The sequence below is a fragment of the Sphaerodactylus townsendi genome, linkage group LG08, assembly GCF_021028975.2.
Source record: "Sphaerodactylus townsendi isolate TG3544 linkage group LG08, MPM_Stown_v2.3, whole genome shotgun sequence".
Classification (NCBI taxonomy): Eukaryota; Metazoa; Chordata; class Lepidosauria; order Squamata; family Sphaerodactylidae; genus Sphaerodactylus; species Sphaerodactylus townsendi.
Window position 1 is genome coordinate 23540996 of NC_059432.1, and position 22122 is coordinate 23563117.

The 22122-nt window shown below is 42.4% G+C and overlaps 1 protein-coding gene across 1 annotated transcript in view; it reads right to left on the reverse strand.

Annotated features, from left to right (window-relative positions):
- The window catches only part of CTNNA3 (catenin alpha 3), an 892356-nt gene that overhangs the window by 309903 nt on the left and 560331 nt on the right, over positions 1 to 22122 (reverse strand). Inside the window, exon 9 of the mRNA XM_048506869.1 lies at positions 12322 to 12414. Within this exon, the coding sequence (XP_048362826.1) occupies positions 12322 to 12414 (93 nt within the window). The remainder of the gene's footprint in view (positions 1 to 12321; positions 12415 to 22122) is intronic.

Below are 22122 nucleotides of genomic sequence, written 5' to 3' on the forward strand. Positions count from 1 at the left end.
ACAAATCTCCTCTATTTAGTATTAATTTATCACAGATGGCCAAAATATATGGGCCAATTCATAAACTATTGTTTAAATTGTTCATTAGAAGCTAAGTCACAAAGAGATGGGCCCTTTCCGCACGGGGCCAAAAACAGCAGCCCAGGGATGGAAAAACACCCGTCCCTGGGCAGCCGTTCGCACAGGCCCCGAGTGGCGTGAAGGCGCTGCTTTTCCCATCCCCCCCCCACTCACCTCATCCTCCAGCATCAGTCTGGAGGGCTGCTGAGACTCGCCCACGCTGCCCTCCGACCCCTGGAGGTCGAAGGGCAGCATGGGCGGGTCCCTGCAGCCCTCCAGACCGACGCTGGAGGACGAGGTGAGGGGGGGAACACAGAAGAGGCGGCTCCATGCGGAGCCACCTCTTCTGCGCTGGCCTCTGTGGCGGCCACACACACACTTCCGTGCAAACAGCCCCCTCCCCTACACTGGCATAATTCCTGTCGGTGGAGGAGCGCCCTTTCCACTGTGCAGAAAGGGCCATGGAGACAAACAAGAAGAAAAGCTATTATTAGGATCTTACAGAATTTCCATTCTGTTTTTGTTTGACACAAACACCAGAATGAAATTCAATGCACAAATGTATATATGCCACATGCTGTGTGAAATATATGGTTTTACAGTTGGTTCTATTCTTTCTCTCTTTGTATTGAATGCTCATTTTTGATTTGATGGTTACCTATTTGAATGCGCCTCCATTAAACAAACACATCTAATACTCTGGAGCATTGAGATTTAACAGCTCTCAGACTTAATTTCAAATGTCAATAATTACCGTAATTATCACTTTCCAAAATGATCACCCCAAACCATGACACCCCTTTTCTAATCCCTAAAGACTTCTTCTCCAAAGGCAGTCCTGACTTTCACCCATCTCACTGGAGCGAGAAATGGTTCAAAAGAATCCATAGAAGGCATCCTCTTAAGATCTGCAGGAAGCATTCATTCATTAACACCTGATCCCATCTTGCAACCTAGAACAGTTTGGGATTGGCCATGCCCTTCATGGTAGCCACTGGAAAAGTGCCCAAAGGTCCTCCAAAATTGGAGATCTCTGCTCTACTGTATAGGAAACAGTAAGCAGCCACAACATTAGAGAAGCTGGATAACAAATCTCTAATTGCACCAATTGGCTGCAGTAAGGTCCATTTGATATTTGGCTTGTGTGGGATCCGCCTAAGTTTGTCTAGGGATCAATATATTATCAAATTCTCATATTATTGCTTAGTTCTGACCACCTCTAGTTGATTAGGTGGATTCACTTCACTTTCTGTAGAACCAACTTCCAATAAGGAAGCATAAAACTGCAGCAGCAATAGCATCAAAAACCAGCAGTAAAACACATAACATCATTTCTACATTTATAGCACTAATCCAAAAACTATGGTGTGTACCTTTAATTAATATCCTTTGGAAAGGCTGCAAATGGTACTTCAGGAAATGTTGACATTGTTAGAGAAACTAACATCTGTTTTGTCAGTATTAAGGCAGATGGTTAGTAGTTCCAATGTGTTCTCTTTCCCTTTTATTTCTACTCTTGTTCAATACTTGGTACATTAAAAAACAATATTAGATGGGGGGGGGGGGGAAGAAATCTGTCCACCTTGCCTGTACTTCACCAGATTCAAAATATATAAGTATTCTGATCATTTGATGAATAATATTTATGACATCCACCTCAGGGGGGGCGGGGGGTGGAGGACCAAATAGATATCTGGCATTCAGTGAAACAAAGGTAAATATAATACACAGGAAACTGAGATACTTTCATTTCCCAAAAAACCCTGCAGAACAAACAGATATTTGAATCTGTATTAAGTAGGAACCAACATATTGCAGGAATAATTTTGCAGTAGTTTTTGTACAGAAGAATTTTTCAATTTTGAAAGTATAATTATGCTTTCAGAAAGGATGAATCAATACATAAAAGCACTAAGGCAGTTCAGTAAGGACTAGAAGCAAAGCATACTAAAGAAATTGCACAGAAATTGATGGGGAACAGGATATGATGCTAATGAAACATTCATGCATCTATAAACATTTCAAGCAAATGTTTAGATACTATTTTTAAAAAATTCTTCAATTGAGTATGCGCAACAAGCGGTACAAATAGCTTCAATTTTGGTATTGTTTCTGAGCCCCAGTTGGCAAAATTCAGGAACTGAGCAATAAATACTGACAGGATATGGCGAAGTTTGCTTGGCTCAAGCAAACGTCAGGATCCAAAGAGCAATCTTGAACAGTGGAACCATGAGAACCATTTCACACAACCAACTATTTACTGTATGCTGTTGTGATGCCTGGGCTCTGTTGGTGGGTTTTCAGTCAGGTCTGTGGAGAGGTGTATAGGAATGGCACTTTTTATGAGTCCATTTGGACTAAACTATTGATGAGACTCTGAATGGCTGCTGTAACTATCTGTCTTTTATGGACAATTGTTTTATTGTTTTATTGTTTTATTGTATTTATTGTTTTATTGTATTTATTGTATTTTGGAATGCCAATAAAGGCTATCATGATCACAATCAACTATTCCAAGTGTATTTTAATTTTAACACATAAAAAAGAAGTAGGCACAATCAGTCATGTACACTTAGTATATTTAAATTATACATCACACTGACACCCTACTCTCATGCTCTCGCTCTTTTTCTCTCTCTGTTACTGATTCACATATTACACAATATACTGGCTAGGTATGGGGATCTCTGCCCATACCCTGTGTCAGACATACCATAGTCATATGTGAATTGGCCTGTCAGGGGAACCCATGTGTACCCAGGGAATATGTGGAGATCCCCAAATATCCCCATTGAGAAAGTTTGACACCCTTTCCCCCTGTGTGCACCCTGGTCCTGTTGTTAATTGGGCACCGTAAACATGGGAATCCAGGAGAACTACACAGCTGACATCTCACACGGTTCTTTCTAACACAGTGAGGGGGTCCCAGAACAAACCTGTGCTCTCTGTAATGTGTGAATCCACAGAAACCCCTTACCAGCTTTATAAAATAAGGGCTCAGAGACCTGTGAATGGATTTTCTGAGAAATCATACACAATTATATGTTATATGCAAGTCAAAGGCTTCTTGTAGCTATGGTTTGCCCTGAAAGAAGAAACATACAGCCAACAAATAGACAACCTGTAATTTTCTCTCAAGACAAAAAGTAGCCCCAGGAGGTAATTCAGGGGAGGGCGGTTTATAAATATAATAATATAATATAATATAATATAATATAATATAATATAATATAATATAATATAATATAATAATAATAATAATAATAATAATAATAATAATAATAATAATAATAATAATAATAATTCTTGATTAGAGTAACACCATGAAAGAAAAGTGTTGAAATATCCTCCCTTTACTGTAGTCCTGAACTAAGATTTCCCCAAACTCCTGTTTACCAATTAAAATGATAAGGAATCCCATTCATGGAGCTCTCAGCATCTCATCCCATTGGCCCTAAGACTGGGATACAAGGCCAATTGGATCATAATGCTGGCTGCCTCTTAAATATGGCTGAGAGATCATAATCCATGTTCAGGGAAGCTTGTGGTTTCTCTTGCCTTCTCAGGATTAAATTCCCTCCCCCACCCACCTTAACTACAGAAATATCTGCACAGCCATGGCAAGTACAATCGGGTTCAATACCAACTTCAACTAGGGGTGGAGCTGATTTACTGTTGAGAGGGGAGGTGATAGGACAGAATGTGGATTCTAGAGTCTGGCTCCTAACTTCTCCATCAAGATTGAGAAAGACATTATCTGGCATCTGTGCCTCAGCCCAACTTTAACTTGACCAAGGCTGCCCCAGGGAGTTTCATGGCTGAGGGGCAGGGAGATGAACCTCATTTTCCTCTATCCAAACCCAAAACTCCAACCAGATTTTAACCAGATATCCATGCGTCAGTTTTAGGTGGATTGTACCAATATCACCATGATGATTTTGTCTTGACTATGTTTTCAGGTGTTTTTTTTAAGAAGGCCAGATCAGGAATAGAGAGGGAGAGAAGTGGAGGGAAAGAGGGAAAAACAAAGCATGGACACACAGCAACAAATTTAAAATTGCTCCACTTCCTTGTTGGAATTATAGATGGTTCCTTAAAGAGTTAATATCTGCGACACGACACCACTCTGACTTTTGCCCCAGTTAGTGCCCCAATACAAAAAGGAACGCTTATTCACAACATCTTATGTCACTGCTTAGATCAGTGGTTCTCAACCTTCCTAATTCCACGACCCTTTAATACAGTTCCTCATGTTGTGGTGACCCCCAACCCTAATATTTATCCATTTTACAGATGGAGAACACTGATGCAGAGTCTTAGGCGACCCCTGTGAAAGGGTCGTTCGACCCCCAAAGGGGTCCCGACCCCCAGGTTGAGAACCACTGACTTAGATCATGTAGAAAGGAAGCGTCACCTATATAAAGACAAGAGTAATACCCATTTTGTGAAGGAAAAATTATGGTGCTTCAGATGTACTGTACTGGAGTACATTTCCACTACAAATCGAACTACCCAAACTAGTTATCCTACTTGAGATCTCATATCAAAGCAACATTGTACATCCCCTGACCAGATTTCAGACAGTATTCTGGACAATATTCATATTATAAAAATGAAACTGCACTTCAAAATGTATCAGGCTAAGAATGGGCGCAACAAATTAATTAAAGCTGAAGTTGGATTATGGCAAATCAGCTTGATAAAAATGTTCTTTCCCATGTTCTCTTAGCATAACATCAAATTATTTTATATGTTTATTCATTGGTTCAGGACTTTCCCCACGACCACTCTGTAACAATAAATGTCATTCTTTCACCCCTCTAGCACACTGGCCAAGTTGGTTTCCTCATATTCTGAAATGATAAAGTAAGACAGTGTCTGGTGTTTTAATTGTTGTATAATATTAGACTGTAACATTAAAAATAATTACAGCTTACTGAGCTCACAAACAGAGAGTCAGATGCCATTAAGAAAAATATTACTGTAAATGAACATGTGGCATATTTACTCTTTTGTAATGCAACAGCGGATGTAAGGATAAAAAAGATGATTGTTCCAATATGCCTACATATCAACAATCCAGTATTTCAACAAGATGCTAATAACAAGTTAAATCCCAGTGATGATCTGCATTTGAAGGCCATGCATCAAACATCGTGGTTCTCGAAAGGGGTGCTAAGTAGCGCATTTTTGGCTAAACAGTTTTCCCTGGATGAGTGGCTGGCCAGTGTCATGGTGGCAATGGGTTGTTACCCAGCTTCCACAGGCTGTGAACATATTTTTAAGGAATTTCCACCAGCTGCTATGAGTGTAACAGCACACAACTATTTTAAGTAGCAATGGGGAAAATAACTCGGCTTGGCAATGCAGAGGCAGGCTGGGTAGGGATCTTTTTAGACTATGTATACCAGAAACGGATTGAAACGTTTCTGCAGAGAATTCACAAAAGACCAAATTGCAGTTTAAATATTTTTATATAAATTTTGGTTGCAAACAATCACACAGTAAGAAGTCAAGGCACATACACACAGTTCCTAGGATATAAACAGGGAGGAGAAGATAGGAGGGATGATAGCACAGGGAGTTGGGGAAGCAGGGACTATACATTACCTAAATCAGCTGAAGAAGTTCTTGTAGAAGGCAGGGATTCCTATGCCAGCATGGAGAGTGGGGGCCAGCAGCAGCTGGAGCCAGCAGCAGCTGGAGCCAGCCTGGAGGGCTTGAGCCAGCATTGAGAGCCAGCATTGAGAACTTAAACCAGCAGCAGGAGCTGGCTAGCAAGCCAGCTAGTGCTAGAGTAAAGAACCAGCATCAAGAACGTGGAACTTTGGGTGCACTGTATTTTTATACCCTTTTGCTCAGGTAAGGGCAGGAACAAGTGAGTTTTAAGTTTCATTTTCCTAAATTCTCTGGAACTTCCCAAGCTGGGCTTGCTGGCTTGAGCTAATTAAAAAGCTCTATCTATTATTCTAAGTACCCGGGGCAATGGGGGTCAATTGCTCTTAGATTAAATCAGGAAGCACAGAATGGCTTTATGCAGAGTAACTCTTTGGAGCCTCCACTCAGGTTATTCAGATTTAGGCGAGACATTTGATTAGGACAGGGTGAGTGGTTTAGGAGAGTCATAACAATAGGTGGAGGAAATGCAAAGAAGCAACCATCTGTTGCTGACATGGTTTCTAGAAGAGATAGTGAAATGCAGCATCTGATACCAAGGTGTTTTTCCATATTCTTTTGTCTCACGGTATTTTAGCAAGGTGTGGTAATCAAGATCATGCCCACAAACAAAATGAGACCTCCAGGTGATGCTGGAGTAACTCATTCATTGATTTAATCTTGCTAAACAGACCTTTTGCCTGGGGCCTGCTTTCAGCTTGGACACTCTGCTATCCACCCATACAAACAAGGAAACTGGCATTTTGCAGCACATAGCATAAGAAACAATATGAAATCCAATAATTCATAAGGCAGGGTATACAGGACAGGGTTACAGGGTGGAAGTTGGTCACTTCAAATCGGTAGGGAGTATCGGTACTCACATTGAACCATCCATTTTCTCCTTCAAGGTATTGTCAAATGCTTTTACAGCCAGATTCAACTGGTTGTTGAGGGTTTTCCAAGCTGTGTGGCTGTGGTCTGGCAGATCTTGTTCCGAATGTTTTGCCTGCATCTGTGGCTGGCATCTTCAGAGGTGTATCTCAGAGGGAAGTCTGTCACTGGACACAGTATGTAACAGACTTCCCTCTGTGACACACCTCTGAAGATGCCAGCCACAGATGCAGGCGAAATGTTAGGAACAAGATTTACCAGACTATGGCCACATGGCCAGAAAACCCACAACAAAGTGCGGCTGTGAATCAGCGCAACTGCAGTTGCTGCTCAGGATGGGCAGGAAGGAGTCCCTGGCTTAAGCCCTGGTAAGGGCAGAAGTGGGCTTTTAGCCATGGCATGGCAGGGGAGACAGGCATCGTAGCACTTACCCTGTGACATCATCAGGAAAGGAGGCTGGCCTGAACCTATAAAGGTCCTGGCCAGCCTTTGTGCCAGCCATGTGCTTGGGCTGGCCAGCGACTTGCCCGCCCACCTCTCCCCATGGAGTTTTGGGTTTTGTTAATGCATGCTTCTTTGTCATAGCCATTATCAGTTTGGCGCATGGGTATTAATCTGAAAGGGCCAGGGGAGGGGAGCTAGGGAGCTGCCCCTCCCCTGCTGGTAAGGAATGCTACAGCAAGAGGTTGACCGTCCAGCTGACCATTATGTCAGGGGGATGCTCTCACAAGAGGCCGACCGCCCAGCGGAGCTCCACAGCAGAGTGAAGCTCCAGTAAGAGACCGCCCACCTGCTGGAGCTCTATGGCAAGGTCCCAGAGCAAATCAAAATCCCATGCTGCACCTCATGCTTCAGACTGTATAATGAATGATGGCTATGGCCAAATAATTTACCCCAGCCAAGAGTGTGGTGTGGTTATTGGATCAAAGGACTCCTACCAAGGGTGGTCCCGCCCTCAGATGGCAACCAGTTCTCCTTCAAGCTCTACCCCTTAGCCTTTCCAACTGCACACAAATTCAGAGAGGAGCTCTCCCAAGCTTTCCCATGTTTCTGTTTCTGCCATGGTACAGTAGCTTTTCCTCATCCTCCACAAGACAGGGATGCAATCCAGTAGACATTCATCTAGCAAGTTTTCAAATTTCAGAGGCAGCTCTGGGAGAAGCCTGAGAGACTGCAGATAGAGAAGAAACCTTGGGAAGACTGGATGTATATTAGGAAGCTCTGCCTGTCTCTTTGATTCCTGACCTCTCCAGAGAATCCATAAAGTACAGTTCATTGAGAGGGAATTCAAATAAATAAGCAAAATAATGGCATACATCGTTGCATATGAAACATTTTACAGGAGTTGGGGGTGGGGAGAGAATGTCTGCAAATGCAGTCTAAAGACTCATAAATCTCAGCATTGCTGAATAACCAGCCGTAATTATGTCGTTATGTTCAAGCAAACTGAGCATCCATTTGGTAATAGCAAATCCTGCCTTGTTGGTTTTTAACTAGAGTAGAATGAAGGTTGCAGTCCTAAATTAACTCATTTTAGAGTAAGTCCTACGAATGTCATATAACTCATTTTTGGATAAATGTGGATAAGAGTGGACTATTTCGTAACACCTCTATCAACTCCAGGGTGGGAAATTCCTGGAGAACTGGGAGTGTAGCCCGGGGGGTGGGGGTGGGGGTGAAAGGGACCTCATTGGGGTATAGAATTGGCCATTCAAAGCACCCATTTTCTGAACTGATCTCTGTAATCTGGAGATAAATTGTGATTCCGGGGGATTGGCAACCCTAGGCTGAGATCATGTGGGCAGTTTCATACTTGCTCCCATGACAATTCTCTGCCAATGCTGGCATTAGAAGTAGCTGAGTTCCAAACTCTTCCATAACCCCAGGGTCTCTTTTTATTACATTTTGATGTAAATGCATAAAAACTCACAATGCACAACAACAAACCAATTACAAAATAACAAAATATACTAAACCAGATTAGTTTACTACCCTGGGGCCATTATTGAACTTCATACTGCTTTATACCAGTCATAGCATTGTTCACCAATAGCCAGACATGAATTCTATAAGCCCAAAACTTATTCATTAAATGGTCCTTATTATGCAACACTGGTAATGACTGTGAACATACATTTTCCTGTGGCTTGATATTATTTCCAGTACTTAATGCATTTTCATTAGTCCACCACAAAATGCTGTGTAAGTACCATTCCCTACCCTAAATTTAATTCTACCAGCTAATTTACACATTAACATCACAGGCCACATTTTAACAAGCCATTCTCCTTCCATGGGCTTTTATTATGCATCTTTTTTTATTTTCTTTTGCAGTTAGCATTTTAGCTGCTTACTGATCATTTATATATTAGTCTTCTAGATTTCTTTTTAATACAGCATCTTAAATCATGTAATGATTAAAGTGCTGTTTTTTAAAAAAAAAAACACTTCGGTAAAATTGGGAATAATGCCCATAATTTCTTGTACCACTTTCTATGAAAAAGGTTCTATTTTCTTCAGTATTTATGTAAGGCCACTGAATGAGATTATCCAAAGTTTCTATTTATTTAGCTATTTGTATCCTGCTTTTCTCCCCAACGGGGACCCAAAGCAGGTTACAACCTTATAATTCGCTCCTCTATATTCTCCTCATGACAACATTATCAGCCCCTTTCAGAGCGATGATGCAGTCAGGGAAAGCATTGCTCCAGTGCCACTGTGCCTGCCACAAAGGGCTTTCCTATGGTGTAGGAAGCCCCAAAAGTTTTCAAGAAAGAAACTCACCTTCAACACCCTCATAGTGGGCAGTGAAGCTATGTTGTGAAAATCACAGTATAAGTCCGAGCCCCCCTCCACTAGCGCAAGGGGGATAAATTGGCAGTGGAAGCCAACTAAAGTAGACTCCACCCCCAGGAATGGCCTCACTATGCCCTCCATTGGGGCCTTCTGGGGCGCTGCCATTTCCCACCCTGTGCGCTCCTGCGGCTGCATGAGTGTGTGTGTGTGCGCGCACGGGGGGGGGGGTCCCGGTTCACAAAGGTGACCATCTGGTCATCTTATTCTAGTTTAATGCTCTAACCACTACACAACACTGACTTTGAAGCTGAGTGTTGCAGTTTCATTAACTAAGCCTCTAAAAGTTGAATCTTAGGACACTATCTAAATGCAGTGGTCAAGATAATGAAGGGAAGCAAGACAGAAATGAACACAATGAAGATAGAAGTAATGTTGATAGGGAATAATGACATCTAAGATGGAACCAATTTTCCATTACTTGATTGCAAGAGAAGAAGAAGAGTTTGGATTTATATCCCCCTCTTTCTATCCTGTAGGAGACTCAAAGGGGCTTACAATCTCCTTGCCCTTCCCCCTCACAACAAACACCCTGTGAGGTAGGTGGGGCTGAGAGGGCTCCGATAAGCTGTGACTAGCCCAAGGTCACCCAGCTGGCGTGTGTGGGAGTACACAGGATAATCTGAATTCCCCAGATAAGCCTCCACAGCTCCAGTGGCAGAGCGGGGAATCAAATTCAGTTCCTCCAGATTAGAATGCACCTGCTCTTAACCACTACACCACTGTTGGGTATGGATCGGAAGAGGTTATCATGGCAAGTAACAGACTGTGACAAGCCTTCAGGGATTCTGTCAGATCTTCCCATAACATTGGAAAAGAAACAAATTGCAGAGGTGGCCAAGATTACCTTTCCCTCATTTTTATCAGATTATTCCTCCTCAACAGGACTGAGCTTGAAATGCTCATCCATGTCACTGTAAACATTAGGTCCAAATAATATAACAATTAGCACAATATACTCACATTTCTGTATTTCTGGAAATTACCTGAAGTTGTGATGACTGCAAATATTAAAATTTGTTAAGATATCTGTTAAAGCCCCTCGGGGATGGGGCGGTATAAAAATTGAATAATAAATAAATAAAAATAAATAAAAACAACCAATAAAGGGGGTCTCAGGATGGACATATTTAAAATAACTGATGATGCGGAAAAAAACCCTGTTATAAAGTTGCCATCCCAGGTTAGGAAAACTTCTGAGATTTGGGGTTGGAGCCTGAGAAGAATGGAGGTATACACCATTTTTTCAGTCTTTTTCAAGTTTGGGTTTAAAAAACCTGAAAATGTTTGAAAAACCCAAAAAGCCAAACACTTTTCTCAGCTTTTTTTTGCTTTTCCAACAATTTTCTGGTCTTTAAAACCTGATCCCAAAAATTCCAAGCCACCGAGTAAAATGTTGCCCTCAGACTCCACTGCCTCTGAAGTCCTGTACATAAGATCCATAGCCTTTAATTTACACTATGAATTTTTTTTACTTAAAGAAATGCATTAGCTGTTCAGAAATACAGAAACTGCTATTATCCAAATGAATAGACCTAAAAGTTCAAGACTGCATATAATTCAGACTTCCATACTTTGATTACTGTTCCTTCCAAAACCAGAGTTACAAGAAAGAAATCCACTCGCTGCAACATAGCAAAGGTCAACTTATCTTTGGTTTCCAACTGCTCATTTATACTTCAGTTTAAATGCATAATGCATTTTGGAGGTTAAAAAAATGAGAGAAAAACTCTTAATTCCTCTTTACCCATTTTCTTCATGAAATCCAACAATCATTTTCCTTTCCTTTTTAAAATAATTTTTAATCAGTTTATCATCAATTCCACTTTGATCAAAGAGAAATCGGGGAAAAGGAGGGAAAGGGAGGGAGGTTGCAGAAAAATTCAAAATTTTCATCTGCAACTGCTCAGAGGAAGCCCATGTCACCCCAGCTTTCTTATCCTCCTGCCAGATCATCACCCTGTGATGTGGAACATAAAATAACTGCAAGGGCTGAAGTTACAAAAGGATGCATTGATTTCTATTTGAAATGAAAAACAAATCCCTCCTTTAAAAGATAAAAACAGAATAAGAGGAATCGCTGGCTGTATTTGCGTTTTAATTTTTTAACTAATGAAAATAGTTCAAGAGGGCTTCCTTGGAGAAACAGAAGTGAAAAGTGAAACAGAAGGGCTCCTTGGCTTCCCTCCAGTATTAAGCAGCAGAGGAGCCAGCTTAATGGCAAAGCCTCAGTGTTACATGCAAAGAGGACCCAGGCTCAAGCTCTCTATTTCCTGTTAAAGCATTCCAGGTTGCCATGATTAGGAAAAAAACTTTCCTCTGCTTAAGCACTTGGAGAGTCAGAGCAGACAACACTAAGCTGGACGGACCAATGGTGTGACTCAGTATAAGGTAGCTACCTGCATGATAGACGTTCTGCTTCTTTTAACTTGAAACTGCCCAGTTCAGATCTTTGTGTCTTTCAGCAGACAAAAGGGATTTAAAGTACCCAAGAGATAACCATGGATTTCCACTCCAAGAACTCACAATCTTCAGGGCAGGGAAAGATAAATGAGGTGAAGCCCACAGAAAGGAATCCTCCTAGCCTGTTTTAATGGGATTACACTGGTCAGACAGCATAGAAGGACAAGGTAGCAAGATGCTACAGCCGGGGAGATGAGCCATCCTGTCCACATTGGAAGCTGTGCAGTAATGTTAGGCACTCGTACATTAGCTATTCCTCTATCCCATTTTTGTAAATACTAACAACCTAACCATTCATTATATAATATTTTGCCTTGAACACTGCCAAGGAGAAAGTTATATAAAAACTGAAGATTATGGCATGCACGTGTATGCATATGTATAAAAAGCATATACCTGGGGGCACAAAGTCTCTATACGACTGGCTGCCATTTGGACAATTTTAATTCCATCTTCGTTTGTGGATAGCGAGCAAGCAAGATTAGCCACCTAGGAGGGAAACAGACAAAATTGAGACTTTTATCCCCAATAGCAATACAGTTTCATTAGGAAGTTATTTTCATAACTGAACGGAACCTTCCTTCCTCATGCAAGGATTCGATGCCCTTCAATTCCAGACAATGCCCTCTATGTATTTAGAAGGACGATATGCCAAGATGCCAATCAGAAGTAGATTAGACATCTGTGGTCAACAGGAAATTGAGGCTGTTTGCCATTATTTGTTATACTGCTCGATTTATGCTTTGCCTAAGGAGAAATATTCATTGCCATTTATTGCTAGATTGATAGAAGAAAATCTGTGCGCTGTTAAATAATGGAGGAAAATATGTCATGGCTGTTTTTTTGTGGTAGCCACACAAAAGGAGACAATTTATTCAGTCTCCGAGCTTGCTGAAATGAATGTCATGACACCAGGTGTCTTGATATGTTTTCTTTTGATTTTTGCGTTGTATTAGCAGTTTTATTTTTTTTTATTTATGTTAGGGCTTCTGGTGAAACAAGCAAACATATTGATGGGGATAGGCATTATGGATTGAATCCAGAGATGGTTTTTCAGCCAACATCAAGTCACTTCTGTCACTTAAAGGGTGATTTTGCCAATTTCCCCTCCTCCTACAGTCCACTGGCCTTCCCAAAACAGCACCTGAGGGATACAGGATTTTCATAAGGGGTGAAAATGAAAGGGGTGAAAATGGAAATTTGCAGAGTGGGGAAACTAACAAAAGGCACGCCTCTCTATCCTATGGGTAAACCATTTGTCTTATGGAAACTAGACCTCAGACCGGCAGCAGATGGAGAATGCCAGAACGAGGGGAAATCAGACCAAATTCTCAATGCTCCCCAATGTAAAAGCTCCTTGAAAATACATAAGGGGGGGGCAATAAATTCTTTCCTAGCTTTTGCTGTGCTATGCTAGCTATCCACTTACAAGAATTATTAATGTGTGAAAAGTCGGGGGGGGGAAGAGCTCCTCCCTTCCAGTCTAAAATGGTACAGCCCATACTACCTCCTCAATACTGTTGCCGCCACATTCATCTGCATGTATAGACAGGCTATTGAATGATTTATCTTTGCTATGCCAATTGTTTGTTAATGGTCAGGGAGGATTGCTTTGTTATTTCTTTAGTGAGTGCACATCAAATATTTCCTTGTTGGGGAGGATATGTGCAGGATAGGGTCTATGGCAGAAAACAAGCAGAGAGAGACACAGGGAAATCTACTGGCATTTAGTCATTTCCAGGAGAAAGTCTGCCACTATCATACAGAGAGAAAAGAGAGACACAGAATGGTTGGGTGTTTCACCATAGTTAGCTAAAACAAGGGTGCAGCAAGCACTAGATTTATGCACAAGTTAAGAAAACTGCAGGTTAAAGTCTCAGATTATAAGTAGCCTCTAAATCAGTAATTCCCAACCAGGGTTCCGTGGTACCCTGGGGTACCATGAGCATGTCCCAGGGGTACCATGACAATGCTACTGCCTGCACCCCCCCCCACACCGGAATCAAATGGATTTTGATGGGGGAGGGGTTGGAAACCTCATGGGCTTCCTTTAAACAACTTTGGAAAATGGCATTGTTTTATTTGCCTAAATTCGGTGTGGAGTGGGGGGGTAGATTTAAGGGAGCTCTCCCTTTAAATCCCCCCAATCCATGCCGAATTTAGGCAAACTAACAACGTGGCTGTCAACGCTGCTTCCCCTCCCCCCCCCTGCTTGCCACTCCCTCCACCTACTGGCCAAAAATGGAAAAAAAACCCATAAAAATGCAAAAAAAAAAAGAACCTCAAGGGTACCCTGAGATATGAAGAGCAAGGTCAAGGGTACCATGACGTCAAAAAGGTTGGGAAACACAGCTCTAAGTACTAAATTACTAAAAGTTACTAAACTATTGGGAGAGGGGCAACGTTACAGGGATTGTTAAACTTGATGTTGCTTGAGATATCAGCATATCTGAATCAGGCCTTGAGTCCAGGCTTTGGAGGATATGCTGCTATTGAAGTTGTTTGGAAATCCTGTCACCAAACCAATATTATAAAGGTACCTTCAGTCTCTAAAGCTCCCTTCATGAGGTACAGAGTTTAGGACTTTTAAGGAACCCATTTTGGGAACTTTACATTGCTGAGCAGAGCCTCCCTCCCATTTTCTAAAACTGAAAGCAACCCAAGAAGGATGTGGGATGATGATTTAAAATGAAATACTGTGCATTATAGACTGGAAGAAAGGTGCCCAGAACCCCTGAGCATGCCAAATGTGAGCAATCCCTCGTGCTTTCTTTAATGAGGAGTCAACTCAAATTGGCTGCAAAGGCCGAGATGTAACATTTGTCCTCTGCGACTGAAGAGAGAAATCAGCATTTCACAGAGTTATAGTCTATTAGTCTGACGATTATTTTTTAATATATCATACAGACCTTTGGTTTTCTCTGCTGCCTTCTACATCTTGCCTAATCCAAGAGCCTAAATGTTACCAAGTGAGGCATTTGAAGAGGATATACCCCCGAAATGTGAACAGTCAGAAGAGCCTTTTAGATACAAGTCTGGTACACTGAGGCTGATTTTTCATGGTAAAAATGCCCCGTTGTTAGCACGGAGAATAGTCCAGTGTAGTCAGGAGTTCTTCACAGCTCCTGGCGCTGTAGTGTGTCTGCCTCATTGTTGGCCCAGCAGCGCCCTGCAGCATTGGCTTTGCTCCACAAATTTCCAAAACTGCTAAAGTTGAGGTTCTTTGGAAATGCCCCTTTGTTGCTCCAGTGGCTTCCGCTGCCATGCAAAACTCCTTGGCAGCAGAACCAGGGCCATTTTTTCCACCTTGCCACTCTGGCCCACACCACCAGTGGACAGGTGCTGAGATTCGGTGCCCTCCCCCCCTTGAAGTGGAAAAAAACACGGAGTGAGAAACCTTGGGTTTTAGACAGAAAAGTGCCGTGTGCAGGTGCCGTGAACAAGGGGGCGGTGATTCTCTTGCACACACAAGGATTTTGGATTTAGTTTTTAGACAGAGGGGGATGGAGTACGGTGATTCTCTCGCACACACAAGGGGTGTGAGGGCGCCGATTCTCAGTGCCTGTTTTGTGTTCAGAGTCATTTAAAACTAAAATAGTGAAATTGAGTGGGGGGAATGGGGAGAGATTCAGCCAATCAGAACATGGGAAACAGAGGTTGTCTGCGTATGCATGGAAGACATTGCGGAAGAGATCGCAGTGCAAATGGAGAAGCACGGGCCTTGTGAAGGAACAGTTGGGGCATAATGCGCTGGCCCTGCCTCAAATCCCAGGAAGAACCGGGGAGCAGTGAAAAATCAAAAGCAGGGCAAAAAGCGCCATGGCAGGTATGCTCTCAAATCTACCATGGGGCATTTTGACTGTGAAAAATTGGCCTAAGAGTTTCTTTTATGTGCCTTCAACATTATGCCTTGCTTTAGTTTAAGGGGGCGGAAAACCCTTTATCTATAGAAAGTCTGTCAACTGCTGTCAAATAGAATGTTTTTTAGCTTATCACAAACTGCGGAGATAATTTACTGGAGAGGGAGAGGAAATGAATGCGAGCAATGCACGCTGAACCTGCCAAAATGCAATTATAGCTTCAGAACATCTTCTGTGCAGATTGCTAGCATCTTTAATTATTGTTACATTTTGAAAGAATATCTCATGCATAATCATTCCCTTCCATCACTAATGATCCCATTAGGGATACAATCAAGAGGTAAAGAGCTTAATTACTTGCCCACACAAAACTTAGGTCTTATAAACAGCAGAAGAGCACAGTAAGATGAAGAAATGAATTTGGGCAACTGTATAATATCATTCATTTTTACACCACTGGGCATCATATGTAGACTCCTTAGAAATCCTCTTTGAATGAATCTTTCTTTCCTTTTTGGGGGTGGGGAAGGGTGAAGTTAAAGGCTTTGTAGTGAATAAATAGCATTCTTGCCAAATACAGTTACAGCAAATAAGATAATTTAAATAATAAATCCAATCAGGATGATAATTTTTATATAAGCACCCAATACGACTGAAGATTTCCAAGGGCAAATTAGGTAATGTTTAAGGCTCATTGAAACATTTGGCAAAACAAAAAAGTCACATATCCTCAGGCAACCCCTTTTGGGCTTGAAATAGGAGCTTTTCCCCCCACAGACACTTATCAATTTTGTCCTTTTTAGTGACCAGTAGCAATTCTCTACATGGTTTCCATTTTTTCACATATCTTTAAACCCAAAGATCCCAGAATGAGTGCAAAAAGCATTGCCCTCTGTGAAAGCCAGGGATCACAAGGAGAAAATTCTTCCACCTGCCAATACTTGAAGGCAATGTTCTCTAAATCTCCTAAGAGAGAAAGAAAGTTTGTGTGTGTGTGTGTATACACTCACTCACACACACACACACACACACACACACACACACACACACACACACACACACCCCTATCCTTATGTGGGTTCCGTTTAGTTGTCCCACCCTGTTCCACTTCAAAATAAATGTTTAACTGAACCAGCTTATTCTCTGAATTTGTTTTACTTCATATACTTAGAACAGTTCCGCAGAGCCTGCAAGACAGAGTTGTTCCGCTGGGCTTTTGGGGAGGTCAGGCGTTGAGGGTGCCATCTCCTGTGCTCCATATTCTGTTCTTGGAGCACATATTACAGTCCAACTGCCCTGGTGTTATTGGGGGGCTGTTACCTGATTTTAGAGTCAAAGTTGGGTTTTTTTATCTCATGTTTATTGATGTTTTAATTGGAATTTTAAAATGATTATATTTTGTTTGGTGTTTTAATGATTGTACACCGCCCAGAGCCCTTCAGGGATGGGACAGTATATTAAATTTAAATAGTAAGTAAGTAAGTAAGTAAGTAAGTAAGTAAGTAAGTAAGTAAGTAAATAAATAAATAAATAAATAAAAGAAGGCTTTTTTAAGTTTAAAAATATATTATAAATTTTTATTAACAACTTCAGGGGATTAGGTTAAAAATCATCAGCACAGAAAAAGGCAGTTTTAATTCACAGATGTTTGTTTTCAAAGTTCAGCACAGAGGGTAGTTGACTTGTAGAAAAGATGTCAGTTTGTCAGAGAGTTAATGCTTGTAAAATATGATAGCCTTCAAAATGTTTCACATAATATATTCAAGCAACACCCAGAGGCTCATGTGGTAACCCTGGTGCCTTGTTAACTATATGGAAAGGTGTATTTCACCACTGACTTTTCCCTTCAGATTTTTCAAACTTTAGGATTACCTCACAGAATTTGAAGTAAAATGTACTCCAGAACTAGGGATTAGGAAATCTTTCTCACACAGCATGATTTGCCCTCTTGGCAAAAGAACTGACCCCTCTCTGACACAATCACTTTCTCTGTCAGTCCCTCAGTTCTATCCAATCTGACCAGAAGACTGATTAGCCCTGTACCAAGCACCTGAGCTAAACATTCTTCTCTACTTAGAAGTAAATTCCCTTTCTGGCTAGAGATAGTGATTCTCTCTCTCCCAATAACCTTTCCCTCCAAAACCACAGATCTCTCCCAGACACTACAGCACATCTCTCTCTCTGGAACTCAGAGTTGAACCCCTCTCAAATCCTGTAGGGGTGGCTGAGTGTGTGACTGGCCCATGGTCATCCCGCAAGCTTCCATGGCAAAGTGGGGATTCAGCCCTGGTCTTCCAGATCCTATTCGAACACTCTAATCACTATATCATGCTTACTGGGAAAAGCAGGAGGAGTTAACCAAGGCGGCTTGCTCAGACTTATATCCTCCCCCCTATGGGAATGCAATATTTGTAGATGGTGGTTTCATTGTACATTTAAAATATGTTATAGAAAGTTATAGAAAGTTTAAGGTAAAAGATAAAATTAGATTTTTTAAAAATGGAATAACTAAGGCCGTTTCCGCACGGGCATTAAATGGCGGCCAGGAGACGGTAAAAACGCCGTCTCCAGGCCACCATTCGCACGGGGGGTGCAGCTGCAACACAGCCGCGCCGCCCTCGCGCCGCCCGCCCGGCCTGAAGCCGGCGTTTCCCCAGAGCGCTTCCCAGCGCTCTTTTTGGAAGCAGCCGCCCGTGGCACCGCTGCCCGGCCGGCGGCAGCAGCTTCGCGGCGCCTCCCACCCGGCACTTACCTTGTCCCCGGGCCTCCGGCGCGTCGCCCGAGGCCTGGGGACACGCCTGACCTGCACCGCTGGAGCAGGCGCGCAGGGCCAGGGGGCGTGTCCCCAGGCCTCAGCGACGCGCCGGAGGCCCGGGGACATGCTGGGTCGGCTGGGCGCCAGCGCTCCGTGGCGCCAGCTGCCCGGCTGTTCCCAGGACCGTCTGTGCGGACGGTCCCAGCGTCGTCAGGTCGGCGTTGGAAACGGCCTAAGAATCCAACCAAATGGTATGTGGATGGAAGGCACAAATGGCTCCTTCTTTAAATAAAACAAGGAATTATGCTTTTCAAAGAATCCCCTGTGCTCCATATTCTGTTCTTGGAGCACATATTACAGTCCAACTGCCCTGGTGTTATTGCAGGGCTGTTAACTGATTTTAGAGTCAAAGTTGGTGTTGTTATCTCATGTTTATTGATGTTTCCACCGCTGGGATTGTGGTGGAAAAAGAAAAGCAACACTGAGGGCTGTGATGCATGTAAAATAAGGAATCCTGAATCTATGGATCCTGAATCTATGGATGCTTACACCGTTATAGTGCAATCCTAAACTGAGGTACATGTTTCTAAGTCCATTGACTTCAATGGACTTACAAAGCGATAATGCTGCACTGAAAGGACATTGTTGTGTGTGTGTATGGTGGGAAGTGCTGTCAAGTTGCAGCAAACTAGCCAAGCATCACAACAACATAGGGTTTTCAAGGCAAGAGATGAACGAAAGTGGTTTGCCGTCCTTTGGATAGCAATCCCAGCCTCCTATCCAAGTATTAATCAGAGCCAGCACTGCTTAGCTTCCAAGATCCAATGAGACTGACCTAGCCTGGGCCAGTGCATGCAAATAAACAGAGGGGTATATTTCACAGAGAGTCCTCACCACCCAAAATAAACTTGCTAAATTTATAGGGATGTCTTACAATGTTCATTCAGGCTAAGCAAAATCTCCAAGCCATGTCCTTGCAAATTTAGGATAATAAAAACTGAACGTCTTCCTTTCAGACAGGGCTATATTTGAGCACTGTTTTGAAAATATTAGCATGCAAACTCTCAAGTCTGGTTAAATTACCTTGAAGTGCACTAGTATTAAAATATATTAAAGCTCTAAAGGTAATCTAATAGCACCAACATTCACACCAAGAAATGAAGTAACAAAGCTTAAATTTATAAAGAGGAAAACTGAACTCCCACAGGTAAGTTAGAAGTGCCAGCTTGTACCAAGACAGAATTTGCAGCTGGGACATAAATCTTCTGAAAGACATCATCCATCATTACCTACAGAATGGTATGAGGGATATTAAAGGGGGGGGGGTGAAAATGCAACTGATAGCTGAACATAGCAATCCTTAATAACACTTCCTTAGATTAACAGTGCAATCCAAAGTGGGGGAGGAAGAGGGAAAACCACTGAGTAGGTGGCATGACCCCTGCACTTGCGTAAATGCCACCAGCACCAGGGATATTTATACTGGTGTTGGAGAGCCATGTAGCAACACAATGTTCAGGTATCATTGCAGCTATGGTGCCAGTGCTCAGCACAGGAGACAGAGCCAGTGCCGAAGGAGACATTCCTGCACATGGAGCTGGCTTTAGTTGGCTTCCTGAGCCCTTTTGGGCAAGGATTGCTCCCATTAGCTGTGCACACTTATGCTAGCAAATCAGTGGCTCAGCCCATTGTGATGCATAGGCCCCTTGTACAGGGAAGCAGGCTATGTCACTTGTTGCTTGAGGGGCCATGGCCTAGCACAGGGGTGGCCAACCTATGGCACTCCAGATGTTCATGGACTACAATTCCATCAGCCCCTGCCAGCATGGCCAATTGGCAGGGGCTGATGGGAATTGTAGTCCATGATATCTGGAGATGCTGCGGATAACAACCACTAACTGCTGGGAGAATCCCTTAGTAAGCAGCACAGCTGCATATTCCCAGTTAGGCTGCAACTCCCCCCCCCCAACACACACACACACAAGACTGCACTATAAGCCTCACTGAATAGGCTTAAATAATATTCTGAGTAGACCTGCTTAAGACTGCTCTTGAAATCCAGTTTTTAGCAGAGAAGAACAGCACGGTTTGGTTACAGTAGGGTTGCCTACTATAACTTGCCATATAGGCAGATCTATTACCTTTGATGTAAGAAAAAATAATTGAAAAGATTGTGCATTTATTTTATATTAAAGATCTTCTGTATGATACATGATTCTTACACATGGTATGCATTATTTAGAAAGTTGAAGTTATGAAGGAAATTTTCACGTCTATTTATTACAGCAGCTTTCAGCAAAAATGATGATGCAAAGTATCTCATTATTGGCTGTATTTGAGTAATATTTCGTACATGCAGGTTTAATTACACTAATCAATGGAGAAAAACCAATAAACACAGATTTTTTTAAATCTTGCAAAGATTTCTTGTTGATAACCCAAATAAACATGGGTCATAAAATGAATTTACATTCAGTAAATGACATAATCACCTAATTAGCACTATCAATTAATTTATATTTCCCTTTTCCGCAAACTGATTTCATATGATATACACATTTTGCCTTTGATAATTAAAGAAAAGCACAAGCAGAAAGAGAATTCTCTCCCTCTTTAAGTCAGGGAAATGTTCTCACTCTTACATTAAAAATCGAACACATGTTACTCTTCTTGAAATATCATAAGAACATAAGAACATAAGAACTAGCCTGCTGGATCAGACCAGAGTCCATCTAGTCCAGCACTCTGCTACACGCAGTGGCCCACCAGGTGCCTTTGGGAGCTCACATGCAGAATGTGAAAGCAATGGCCTTCTGCTGCTGCTGCTGCTGAGCACCTGGTCTGCCAAGGCATTTGCAATCAGAGATCAAGGAGGATCAAGATTGGTAGCCATAGATCGACTTCTCCTCCATAAATCTGTCCAAGCCCTTTTTAAAGCTATCCAGGTTAGTGGCCATCACAACCTCCTGTGGCAGTATATTCCAAACACCAATCACATGTTTGTTGGGGTGAGCCAGCGAGCCTCGTAGGGTTTCAGAAAGAGCACGGGAATGCCTGTGCCATCTGTTGCCCTCAGGGCAAGCAGACTCACCAATCACAAGACCCCCATGACTCACGGGTCACCAGGTGTCCTGGACAAAGGGACAAATGGTGCATACCCCCAGGTATGGATTAGGCCCAGACAGGAGCGTTTCCTCTCGCACGTACGCAGCCCCTATGATTCATGTATTGCCCAATATTCTCCCGCTCTCCCGCCTCCCAAAAACCCTAATAAAAGGTGCCAGGGACCAGAGCACGGCAGATTAACCAGATTAGCCGCTGGCTTCTCTCCACCGGACCATGATATCGCAGCGTCTTGCTTATTCCTTGCATCGCACGTAACGACTTAACACGTTGTATGAAGAAGTGTTTCCTTTTATTAGTCCTAATTCTTCCCCCCAGCATTTTCAATGAATGCCCCCTGGTTCTAGTATTGTGAGAAAGAGAGAAAAATTTCTCTCAGTCAACATTTTCTACCCCATGCATAATTTTATAGACTTCAATCATATCCCCCCTCAGCCGTCTCCTCTCCAAACTAAAGAG